Here is an 11,338-nt window from a genome sequence, read left to right as displayed (position 1 = left end):
ACAGGAGGACAGTGCATCCATGGGCCAATCTAGGCACCTTCTTCTCCACTGCTGGGGCAGAACCCCTTCTGTGGGGATCAGGGAGTGTTCAGCCTCACCAAGACCTTGTGGGTTGCCTGAGGGTGCTCTCCAAAGACCCACAGGCATCAACTGTGGCGTTTTTGAGGTGGCTTCTTCCAGCAGCACCCAAAGCAAACACAATCCCTGGGTGATGGGACCTGCATACGGAGCTAGGTGGTGGCTCCTCGGTGACACAGACTGTGTGGAACCTTGGTGACCCTAAAAGCAAGAAGGGGCTTTTCAGTTTCAGTTCCTCTGTGGAAGCTCTGCCTTCCTCCAGAAAGGGCTGTGCCGGCACCAGCAGCTGCTCCTTGGGGTTTTCCAGCCTTGGTGACCCCTAAGAAAGAACAATAAAGATAATAATAAATAAATAAAATAATAAATAATAAATACAATAGTAACATTGGGGAGGGTCTTCCCCAAGCCCTCTCCTGGTGGTGCCACGGTGACGCCACAGCGATGGGATGAGGCCACGGCTCTTCCCTCTGCCCACACCAGCTGTGAAAACTCAGAAGTTTGATGGGAAAAAAAAGGTGCAAAAATTAAGTAAAAAATAAGGTGATTTGGGGCTCAGAACTGGTTTGGAAAGGGCCCCACTGGCTCCTTGTGCACTGGACTGACTGGGGGTTAACGGAAAAAAGCAGAGCAAGGCCAGTGTGGAGGGGATGGAGCAGAGGGTGGGGATGGAGGAAGGGTCCGTCCATCCTCCTCCTCACCGGCACCAGGGGGGTCATGCCAGGCACCCAGAAATAAAGGGAGGTGTGGAAAAATCCCCCAAAGTTCCCAGTTTTTACAGCTTGTGGGTTTGAGCAGTGCAGAGCAGAAATGCTGCATTTTGGGTTTCTGCTTCCCCATGGTGGGGACGGAGCTGGCGATGGAGTATGGGCTCTGCCTGTTCTGGGGTGATTCCTGCAAATTTGGGGTCCTTCAGCCACAGCCTTTCAGAAAAACCTCTGGAATCACAGAATTATGCAATGGTTTGGGTTGGAAGGAATCTCAAAGCCCATCCAGTCCCACACCCTGCCAAGGGCAGGGATACCTCCACCTGGACTAGGGGCTCCAATCGTCATCCAGTCTGGCCTTGAACACCTCCAGAGATGGGGCAGCCATGGCTTCTCTGGGCAACCTGGGCCAGGGCCTCTTCACTCTCACAACAAAACATTTCTGCCTAAGATTGCATCTTAATCTCCCCTCTTTCAGCCCGAAACTGTTGCCCTCATCCTCGCCCTGCATTCCCAGATCAGGAGCCCCTCCCCAGATTTCCCAGAGCCCCTTTCCATACTCCTATAATCCCAAGTCTCCCCAGCAGGTCTGAGGGCTTTCCCATGTCCTGTGTCACCTCGTGTCCCCCTGTCACGCAGGCAGACATAAAGTATTAATTACAATTATAACCTGCCCCCCACCCCGTGGTGGGGGGCTCGGGACAGGAACAGCGCCATGGGGCAGCTGTGGGGCAGGGAGAGCTGCGGGATCAGACAGGAGGGACTTGGAGCAACCTGTGATGGAAAAAGGGGGGGCGCTAGGCCCTTTAAGGGGGGCGCAGGCCCGAACAGGTGTCTGGCGGGGGCGTGGCCGAGTTGATTGACGGCCCGAGCCGCCAATGGGGTGGCGGAGCGGCCGCCGGGGCCAATGGGCGGGAGGCGCAAGGAGGGGGCGCGGCGCTGCCCGCAGACCCCGGCGCGGCCAGGCGGCTCCGGGGTCGGCTGGGTTGCGCTCGGCTCGGCTCGGCTCGGCTCGGCGTGGCTCGGCTCTACTCGGTTCGTGTTGGCTGGTCTCCGCTCGGTTCGGTTCTGCTCGGCTGGGTTGTGTTCGGCACGGTTCGGTTCGGCTGGGCTGTGTTCTGCACGGCACGGCTCGGTTCGGCTGGTCCCGGCCATGGCGCGGCGGGCAGCGGGCAGCGCCGGGGCGCACGGGGACGATTTCTCCTTCGTGAGCCCCGCGGTGAAGTACGTGCTGTTCTTCTTCAACACGCTCTTCTGGGTGAGTGCGGGAGCTTCCCGGGACCCCACTGAGACCCCACCATCCCTGGTCCCTCCCCCATCCCGGCGCTCACCGGGACCCCCGGACCCTGGCGTTGTCCCCATCCCTGAACCCCACTGAGATCCCCCATCTCCAGGGCTCCCCATCCTCTGCATCACCCCCATTCCCGGACCCCTGATTCCTAGGGACCCCCACTTTCACCCCCAGACACCCCCACCCCCAGGGTCACCCCTGTCCCCGGGGACCCCCATTTTCATCCCCAGAACCCCCTCATCCCCAGGGTTAGCCCCATCCTTGGATCTCTCCCTCCTATTTCCAGACTCCCCCATCCTGGGGCTCACCGTGCCCCCCGTTCCCAGGGACCCTCACTTTCATCCCCAAGCCACCCCTATCCCCAGGGTCCCCCCCATCCTCGGACTCGCCAGGACCATCAGGCCCTGGCACTGTCCCCATCCCCGAACCGCACTGAGATCCCTCCATCCCATCCCCGAGGGTCCCCTGGGTCCCCCTATCCTGACCCCTCCGAGCAGGGAGTTACGCATACACGGGGTGTGGGACTCCTCCCGGTTCCATCACCCCCAAAGCGCTGGCTTTTGGGCCCAATCCTGGCCCTGCAAAGGCAATGGACTTGGGGGGGGGGGCTCCTGTCCCACCCCCGGAGGTACACTGCCAGCAGGGGAGCCACGTGGGTACCACGTTTTGGGGTCTTTAGGGATTTTCTTTAGGTTTTGGGGATTTTTAAATGTTTGGGTTTTCTTTAAATATTTTAGCGTAGTTTTTAGTGGATTTAGATGATTTTTTATGGTTTTACTTTTTTTTTTTTTTTATGGTTGAGAGGATGTTTATACTTACAGGGCTTTTTTTGAAGGTCAGGATTTTTTTGAGGGCTGTTTCTGTGTCTGAAATCCCATTTTTCATAACCCTCAGAGCAAGGGGATTTGGTGCGGGGTGTGGGGAGGAGGAGGATACGGACCACCAGGGCAGAGGAATGCAGTGCAGGAGGGACATGGACCCCCCAAAGCAGGGGGATGCAGTGGCGGGGGACATGCAGACCCTCGGAGCAGGGAAATGCGGTGCCGAGGGGACTCACCCCCACCCTGCTATGTAGGCGATCTCGATGGTGATGATGGCAGTGGGGGTCTACGCGCGGCTGCTCAAGCACGCAGGTGAGGTTGAGGGCTTGGGGGGGAAACGGTGAGGGTCCCTGGTGCTCCCTGCCCAGCTGGGAGCTGGCGGCGCTGTGCTGGGTGCAGCTGCAGTGCTGGGGGGCTGCCGGTGATGGCTTGCTGCGGCAGAGGCGGCGATGGCCTGCCTGGCGGTGGACCCTGCTGTCCTGCTCATCGTGGTTGGTATCCTCACCTTCCTCATCACCTTCTGCGGCTGCGTGGGCTCCCTGCGGGAGAACATCTGCCTGCTGCAGGTGGTGAGTGCTCGGAGCCCTGCTCTGCAGGACCTTGGCTTCTCTGCCATGGTTCCTCCATCATCTCTACCATCACCCTCCTCTTACTCACAGTTCTCTGGCTGCCTGACCATCATCTTCCTCCTGCAGCTGGCAGCCGGTGTCCTGGGCTTTGTCTTCTCTGACAAGGTACGGATGGCAAGGGGACAGTATGGCTCCCAGCCTGTCCCGCTGAGTGATGTCCTTTCTATTGTCCCTGTTGTCCCAAAGGCACGTGGGAAGGTCAGCGAGATCATCAACGGTGCCATCGTGCACTACCGGGACGACCTGGACCTGCAGAACCTCATCGACTTCGGGCAGAAGGAGGTGGGGGGATGCTGGCATCATCCTCTCACTCAGGGTGTGCAGGGATAGGACAAGGGGAATGGTTTTGAGCTGAAAGAGGGGAGATTGAGATGAGATCTTAGGCAGAAATGTTTTGCTGTGAGGGTGGGGAGGCCCTGGCCCAGGTTGCCCAGAGAAGCCATGTCTGCCCCATCCCTGGAGGTGTTCAAGGCCAGGCTGGATGAGGCTTGGAATCCCCTGATCCTGTGAGTGTTGTCTCTGCCCATGGCAGGGGGTGGACCCGGATGGCCTTTGAGGTCCCTTCCGTTTCAAACCATTCCATGATGTGGGTCGGCTCTGGGAGTCTGGGGTCTTATCTGAAATCCACGGGGTCCCCCAGGCTGAGGATGCTGGATGGCTCCTCCATGAGGATTTGATGTCCATAGTGGGAAGAGCTGGATAAAGAGAAGGGGGAGAAATATCTCAGTGTCTCTGTCAGAGCCTGTGTTTATTAAAACCAAGAGCGGATTGCTCATCCCTAAAGCCAGGGGTGACAGAGGTCCCTGGATGTAGATAGGTTTGGGACACCTACTGCTCTCTGCCCTGCCATCTGCAGTCCCATGCTCTGTTATCCCACCATTCCTATCCCCTCCCTGCAGTTCAGCTGCTGTGGGGGTGTCTCCTACAAAGACTGGTCCCAGAACATGTACTTCAACTGCACGGCTGCCAACCCCAGCCGTGAGCGCTGCTCTGTACCCTTCTCCTGCTGCCTGCAGGATCCCGATGAGGTGAGGATACGTCCTCAGGAGATTCTGGGCATCCCCCTCTCCCTTCCTCTCCTCTTCTCCTCCCTATTCTCCTATCCCTCCCTCCCTTCCCTCTCTCCCTTCCTCTCCTCTTCTCCTCCCTATTCTCCTATCCCTCCCTCCCTTCCCTCTCTCCCTCCACTCCTCTTCTCCTCCCTCTCCTCCCATCCCATGGGGCTGTGCTCAGCCTGGAGCCCCCCCATCCCAGGAAAATGATTCCACCACCAGCAGCACATGGAACCCCAGGATCAGAGTGGATTTGCTCCAGAGTTGTCCCATTTTGGGGTTTGGATGAGTCCATCGCTGGTGGGATGGGGCTGGGGACACATCAGGAAGGGGATGCCCTGAGCGCAGAGCTCCCAGCTGTCCCCACCCTCCATCCTGGTGCGTTTTGTCCCCAGCCCCTTTGTGTCCATGCCCCCCTCCCAGGCTGTCGTCAACACCATGTGCGGGCAGGGAATGCAGGCTCGGAGCTACCTGGAAGCCAGCGCCTTCATCTACACCAACGGCTGCATCGACACACTGGTCAACTGGGTCCACAGCAACCTCTTCCTGCTGGGCGGTGTCGCGCTGGGGCTGGCTGTCCCCCAGGTACTGGAGCGGGGCTGTCTGCTTCAGAGTTGCCTTGAGGATGAGTCTGATTGCAGCTCTGGGAGATGAGGAAGCATCTGGTGTGGAGTGGGGCAAAGCTTGAGAATGTCCTGGCCTGGAGCCATGAGACCCTCTCTGACAGCATCACTCAGCACCATCCCCTTCTCCCCTCCCCCCTCCTCTCTCCCCTCTCTCCTTTCTTCTCTCCCTCCTCTTCTCTCCCCCCTCCTCTCTCCCTCCTCCTCTCTCCCCTCTCTCCTTTCTTCTCTCCCCCCTCCCTCCTCTCTCTCCCCCCTCCTCTCTCCCTCCTCCTCTCTCCCCCCTCCCTTCTCCTCTCTCCCCCCTCCCTTCTCCTCTCTCCCCCTCCCTTCTCCTCTCTCCCCCTCCCTTCTCCTCTCTCCCCCCTCCCTTCTCCTCTCTCCCCCCTCCCTTCTCCTCTCTCCCTCTCCCTCCTCCTCTCCTCACCTCCCTCCTCCTCTCCCCCACCTCCCTCCTCCTCTCCCCCACCTCCCTCCTCCTCCCCTTCTCTCCCTCCTTCCCTCTCTCCCCCCTCCTTTCTCCTCTCTCCCCCCTCCCCCCCCCCTCCCATCTCCTCTCTCCCCCCTCCCTTCTCCTCTCTCCCCCTCCCTTCTCCTCTCTCCCCCCTCTCCTTTCTCCTCTCTCCCCCCTCTCCTTTCTCCCCTCTCCCCCCTCTCCTTTCTCCCTTCTCCCCCCTCTCCTTTCTCCCCCCTCCCCCCTCTCCTTTCTCCCCCCTCCCCCCTCTCCCTTCTCCCCCCTCCCCCCTTCTCCCTTCTCCCCCCTCCCCCCTCTCCCTTCTCCCCCCTCCCCCCTCTCCTTTCTCCCCTCTCCCTCCTCTCCTTTCTCCTCTCTCCCCCCTCTCCTTTCTCCTCTCTCCCCCCTCTCCTTTCTCATCTTCCTCTTCCTCTCTCACAGCTGGTGGGGATCCTGCTGGCGCAGATCCTGGTTAGCCAGATCCGGGACCAGATCCGTCTCCAGCTCTACACCCAGCAGCACCGCGCCGACCCCTGGTACTGACCCCAGCAGAGTGGGCATCTGGCCGTGCTGCAGTGGATGGGACTTCCAGACCCCAGATGAACCAGAGGAGCCAAAGGGGCTTTGCTGGGAGAAGGGAGGTTTGAGTGAGTGGCAGGTGCCAGATCTGCATGGAGGCCACTGGGATATGGATTGGGAAACACAGGGACATGGGCACTGTGCAGCTGCCGGAGCCACTGCTGGGCTTGGCCAGGACTGAAACAGTTCCGGTGAGCAGCTGGCTGTCCATCCTTCTGTCCATCCCGGGGAAATGAACCAGCCCCGGTGAATGGCTGTCTGTCTGTCCATCCTCAGGGACTGAACCACCCCAGTGAGCGGCTCTCTGTCTGTCCTGGGGGATTGGACCAGTCCTAGTGAATAGCTGGCTGTTTGGCTGCCCATCCAGGGCACTGAGCTGGCGCGCAGGTCATGCGTGAAGCACATCTGTGCTCGGCCATACTTCCCATCACCTCTCATGCTGCAGTTGGGCCTCTGTCCATCCATCCAGCTTCTCCTGATCCATGCACTGAGCTCTGTCACATTCCCTGTGCCCATGGATGCTGTGGGCCCCGTCAGCTCCATCCTGGTGCTGCGTCTGCACAGCCGAGGGCTTCGCTTGCCAGCTGGGAGTAGGAGCCACTGCCTCTGCGTCCACTCTGCAAGGCACAGGGATAGGAGGATGTCGTGCTTGGGGCTGCCCAACGGCGTCGCCTGAGCCAAGGGGCTCCTGTCCACTCTGTGGGGTGTGGAGGGGTCAGATGGAGTCTTGGGTACCCTCTCTGTGGGACCGGTGATGGATGCAATGTTCCTCTTTGCTGTTCCGGAAAATAAAGAGACGAGGCCAGACCTCATGATCCAGACCCTGCAATGCCAGGGGGATGCCACCTCGGCTCCAGGTGATGGCTCGAGGGGAACCGGATCCAGTCCAGCCCCTTGGTGCAGTATTCCCATTATCCCAATGTTCTGCTGTTGGGGTGCAGCTGCAGGGTCCCACAAAAGGGTGGAGGAGGGAGAGGAAGCACAGCCAGCGAGCACGCGGCAGGGAATCTCCCAGCCAGGAATATTTGAGGAGGAGCTCACTGCAGTGCTCCAGGGGGACCTGAATTGCCCCTAGCATCGCAGGCCGCGGCATCGCCGTCGCTTTTTGGAGCGATAGCAAAGCGTGGGTGGAGTTTCTAGTGTTGTTTTTCTAATTTTCCTTTCTCCTCGGGCTGGGTGGTCCCCCTGCACTGTGGAGCAAGGGGCGATGCGGCCCAGCGCTCTTTGTGTGCAGCCGGGAGACACCGACAGGCTGAGACCAGGCCCCTCTGCCCCTCCGAGCCCCTCTGCTGGTTTAGGCCCCCCTGTCTCCTCCCAGGTTTTGGCCAGGGTGGCACAGGGCTGCGGTGGCGGCACTAGCCCCATACTGCTCCAGCACTGGCCAAGGGCTGGCTTCCAGCTGCTCCCAGTCCCTTCCTGGCTGGGTGCTCCAGGAAAACTACCCCAAACCTGTCTCCTCTGTGCCCCAAAGAGCAATTTCCCCCCCTAAAAGAGCAACTTCTCATAATTTCCCCCTCCAAAGCAACTCCTTTTCACCAAAAAGCAGTTTCTCCTTCCCAAAACAAGCAACCTCATTCCCCTTAAAATATGATGGCTCACCCAAAAGAGCAATTTCTCCCCAGAAAGTCATCACTTCCCCAAAGAATAACACCTCCTCACTGAAAAGTGACTTGCCTTCCCAAAAAATTACTTTTCTCCCCAAAAGTTCACTTCCAAAGAGCTGCTACTTCCCCCAAAAAAAGCATGTTCTCTCCCAAAGGTGGCTGCTCTTCAAAAGAGTGGCTTCTCACTGCAAGTGAACAAAAAGTAACCTTTCTCTTTTCAAAAGTGACTCTTGTCCCCCAAAAGTGACCTTTCCTCGCGGGTAAGTAACTTCCCCCTCAAAAAAAGTAACTTCTCTGCCCATAAGTGACTCTTGTCCTCAAAAAACAACGTTTCGTTCTTGAAAAGTAATTTTTGTCCTGCGGAAAAGTCACTCTTTTCTCCCGAAAAAAAGGCCTGTTGTCCCTTAAAATAAGTTTCTTCCCCAAAAAGTAAATTCTGTCCCACAAAAGTAAGTTTTCCTCCCTAGAAGTGACTTCTCTGTCCAAAAAAGTTACTTTTCTTCCCCAAAAGAAACTTCTGTCTTCCAATAAAGTCCTTTTGTCCCTCAGAAACAATTTTTCTCCCCCTAAAAGTAACTTTCCTCCCCCAAATGTAACCTTTTCTCCTGGAAAGTGACTTCACCATCAAAAAAGAGATACTTTTTACCCTCAAAAGCAGCTTTTCTTTCCCAACAAAGTGGCTTTTGTCCCTGAAAAGCAACTTTTGTCCCCCAAAATGGAATTCTGTCCTCCAAAAGTGGCTTTATCTTCCCCAAAGGCAACTTTTCTGGTCCAAAAAGTGACTTATCTTCCTGTAAAAGTAACTTTCCCGTCCCCAAAAGACTTTTTGCTCCCACAGATGCTTGTCTTTCAATAACACTCTTTTTGTCACCAAATCCAACTTTTGTTCCCCAAAGTGGTTTTTCTCCTCTGAATAGTGGCTTCTCTTCCCCAAAAGCAACTTTTCTCCTCCAAAAAGCAGTTTGCCACCCCAAGAAGTAACTTGGCTCCCCAGAATCTAACTTTCCCTAAGCAACTTATTCACCCAAAACCAACTTTACCTTTCACAAGTAAGTTTTTACTCCCCAAAACACCTTTCATCCTCCCCAAACCCAACTCCTCTCCCTCAAAGAGACTTTCCCTCCTCAAAAACTGCTTCCCCTCCAAAATATCTGTCCCTTCCTTCCTAAATCCAATTCCTCTCTGAAAAAAAACTTTTCTGCCCCCCAAAAAAGTGACTTCTCTGCCCAAAAGGCAACTTTACCCCTCAAAAGTAACTTTTTGCTCCCCAAAATGCCTTTCAGTCTCCCCAAACCTGACTCCTCTCAATAAGCGACTTCCCTCCTCAAAAAGTGACTTTCCCCCTCCGAAACCTCTCTCTTCTTCCTCCCAAAGGCAACTCCTCTCTGACAAAAACAGCCCTTCTCTAAAAACGCCACTCCTCCTCCTTCCAAAGGCACATTTTCCCTCCTCAAAGCAACTTCTCCCTCCCCAAAACCAACTTTTCTCTCATAAAACCCAATATTTTCCCTCCAAAACCAACTTTCTTTCTCACAGGAGAACAACTGTCCTCCCTTAGTGCCATCCCCCTCCTCAATACCTCACTTTCCTCCTCCAAAGTGCGGGCCCTCCCTGCCTTCTGGAAAAAACAAAACAAAACAAAACAAAAGAGTAATTCTTCCTCACAAAAAAGGCACTTTCCTCCTCAAAAACACAGCTGCTGTGAAAAAGTAACTTTTTCCCTCCCAAAAAAGCACTTTTCTCCCCTCCCTGCCTCCTGTAGAAAAAGTAACTTTTCCTTCACAAAAAACACTTTCCTCCTCAAAAGCACAGCTGCCGTAAAAAAAACTTTTTCCTCACAAAAAGCCACTTTTTCTTCTCCAAAGAGCGCCCCCTCCCTACCTCCTGTAAAAAAAAATTACGTTTTCCTCACAAAAAGGCACTTTTCCTGCCCAAAAGCATGGCCTCTCCTTGCCACCTGTAAAAAACATAACTTTCTCTTCGTAAAAACACACTTTCCCCTTCCTCCCCAATGTAAAAAAAAGTATATATTTTAAACCGAAAAAGGCACCTTTCTCCCAAAACTCATGGCTGCTGTAGAAGTATCTTTTCCCTCATAAAAAGGCACTTTCCTCCCCAAAAACGCGGCCCTTCCTGACCACTGTAAGAAAAAAGTAACTTTTCCCTCACAAGAAGACAGTTTTCTCCTTAAAAACAAGGCTACTCTAAAAAATAAAGCTTTTCATGTACAAAAATGAACTTTTTCCCCCCGAAATCATGTCTGCAGTAGCAAAAGTAACTTTTCCCTCACAAAATGGAACTTTTCCTCCCCAAACCCATGGCTGCTGTAAAAAAACTTAACTTTTCCCTCAAAGAAGGAATTTTTCGTCCCCCAAAATGTGTCTACTGTAGCAATTGTGACTTTCGCCTCACAAAAAGGCATTTTTCTCCTCAGAAATGAGGACTCTTTAGAAAAACTAACTTTTTCCTCACAAAAAGGAACTTTTCTCCTCAAAAATAAGACTACTCTAAAAGTAACTTTTTCTTCACAAAAAGGCACTTTCCTCTCCAAAATCACAGCTGCTGTATAAGAACTTAAATTTTCCCTCACAAGAAGGAACTTTTCCTTCCCCAAATCACGTCTGCTGTAGTAGGAGTAAATTTTCCCTCATGAAAAGGCACTTTCCTTCCCAAAAATGTGGCCCTTCCTGTACCCTGTAAGAGAAAAGTAACTTTTGCCTCACAAAAAGCTACTTTCCTCCCCAAATTCACCGCTGCTGTAAAAAACCTTAACTTTTCCCTCACAAAAAGGCACTTTTTCTCCTCAAAAGCAGGGCTACTCTAAAAAAAAAGTAACTCCCCCCTCACAAATAGGGACTCTTATTCCCCAAAATCTCATCTGCTGTAAAAAAAACCTTTTTCTTCCCAAGGAGCTTTTCCTCTCCAAAACTCAGCTGCTATAAAAAAAGTAACTTTTCCCTCATGAGAGAGATGTTTTCCTCCCCAAAATTCAGCTGCTGTAAAAAGACTTAACTTTTCCCTCAGAGAACTTTTCCTCCCCAAAATCTCATCTGCTGTAAAAAAAAAAAAGTAACTTTTCCCTCACAAAGAGGAACTTTTCCTCACCAAAATTCCATCTGCCTTAACTTTTCCCTTACAAAAAGGCATTTTTCTCCTCAAAAAAGAGGCAACCCTTAAAAAAGTAACATTTCCCTCACAAGAAGGAACTTTTCCTCTCCAAAACTCACTGCTGTGAAAAGACACAACTTTTCTTTCACAAGAAGGAACCTTTCCTCCCCCAAATCACGTCTGCTGTAGCAAAAGTAACTTTTCCCTCACAAAGAGGAACTTTTCCTCCCCAAAATCTCATCTGCCTTAACTTTTCCCTTCCAAGAAGGAACTTTTCCTCCCTAAACCACGTCTGCCGTTGCAAAAGTAACTTTTCCCTCGGAGAAAGGAGCTTTTCGTGCCCGCCTCCGCCGCGCAGCCCTGCCCTTCGCTCCCCGCCCGCCCCGCGAGGCGGA

At 54.0% G+C, this 11,338-nt stretch overlaps 1 protein-coding gene across 9 annotated transcripts; it reads left to right on the top strand.

Annotated features, from left to right (window-relative positions):
• Positions 1-1,778: 1,778 nt before the first annotated feature.
• On the top strand, positions 1,779-6,230 carry TSPAN33 (tetraspanin 33). 9 transcript variants are annotated; one of them, XM_054056800.1, is made up of 8 exons: positions 1,779-2,040; positions 3,149-3,206; positions 3,336-3,463; positions 3,590-3,628; positions 3,710-3,805; positions 4,423-4,551; positions 4,999-5,160; positions 6,094-6,230. In XM_054056800.1, exons 1-8 carry the CDS (start codon positions 1,936-1,938, stop codon positions 6,193-6,195), a joined length of 819 nt encoding a protein of 272 aa, XP_053912775.1. In that variant the 5' UTR covers positions 1,779-1,935; the 3' UTR covers positions 6,196-6,230. The 9 variants fall into 9 exon arrangements, with proteins under 9 accessions (XP_053912775.1, XP_053912774.1, XP_053912772.1 ...); XM_054056799.1 differs by having other exon boundaries at positions 3,554-3,628; XM_054056797.1 differs by having other exon boundaries at positions 3,590-3,805.
• The last annotated feature ends 5,108 nt before the right edge of the window (positions 6,231-11,338 follow it).

This window comes from Cuculus canorus, chromosome 1 (genome assembly GCF_017976375.1).
Source record: "Cuculus canorus isolate bCucCan1 chromosome 1, bCucCan1.pri, whole genome shotgun sequence".
NCBI classification, from domain to species: domain Eukaryota; kingdom Metazoa; phylum Chordata; class Aves; order Cuculiformes; family Cuculidae; genus Cuculus; species Cuculus canorus.
Note: the sequence above shows the minus strand (reverse complement) of the source record. Positions and strands in the feature narration are given on the sequence as shown.

Bases quoted from the DNA above. Each gene is read 5' to 3' on its own strand.
- TSPAN33 (XM_054056793.1), top strand. From the start codon at position 1,936: ATGGCGCGGCGGGCAGCGGGCAGCGCCGGGGCGCACGGGGACGATTTC. The intron at 4,552-4,998 runs GTGAGGATACGT...CCCCCCTCCCAG, and splicing joins GCCTGCAGGATCCCGATGAG to GCTGTCGTCAACACCATGTG. The intron at 5,161-6,093 runs GTACTGGAGCGG...CCTCTCTCACAG, and splicing joins TGGGGCTGGCTGTCCCCCAG to CTGGTGGGGATCCTGCTGGC.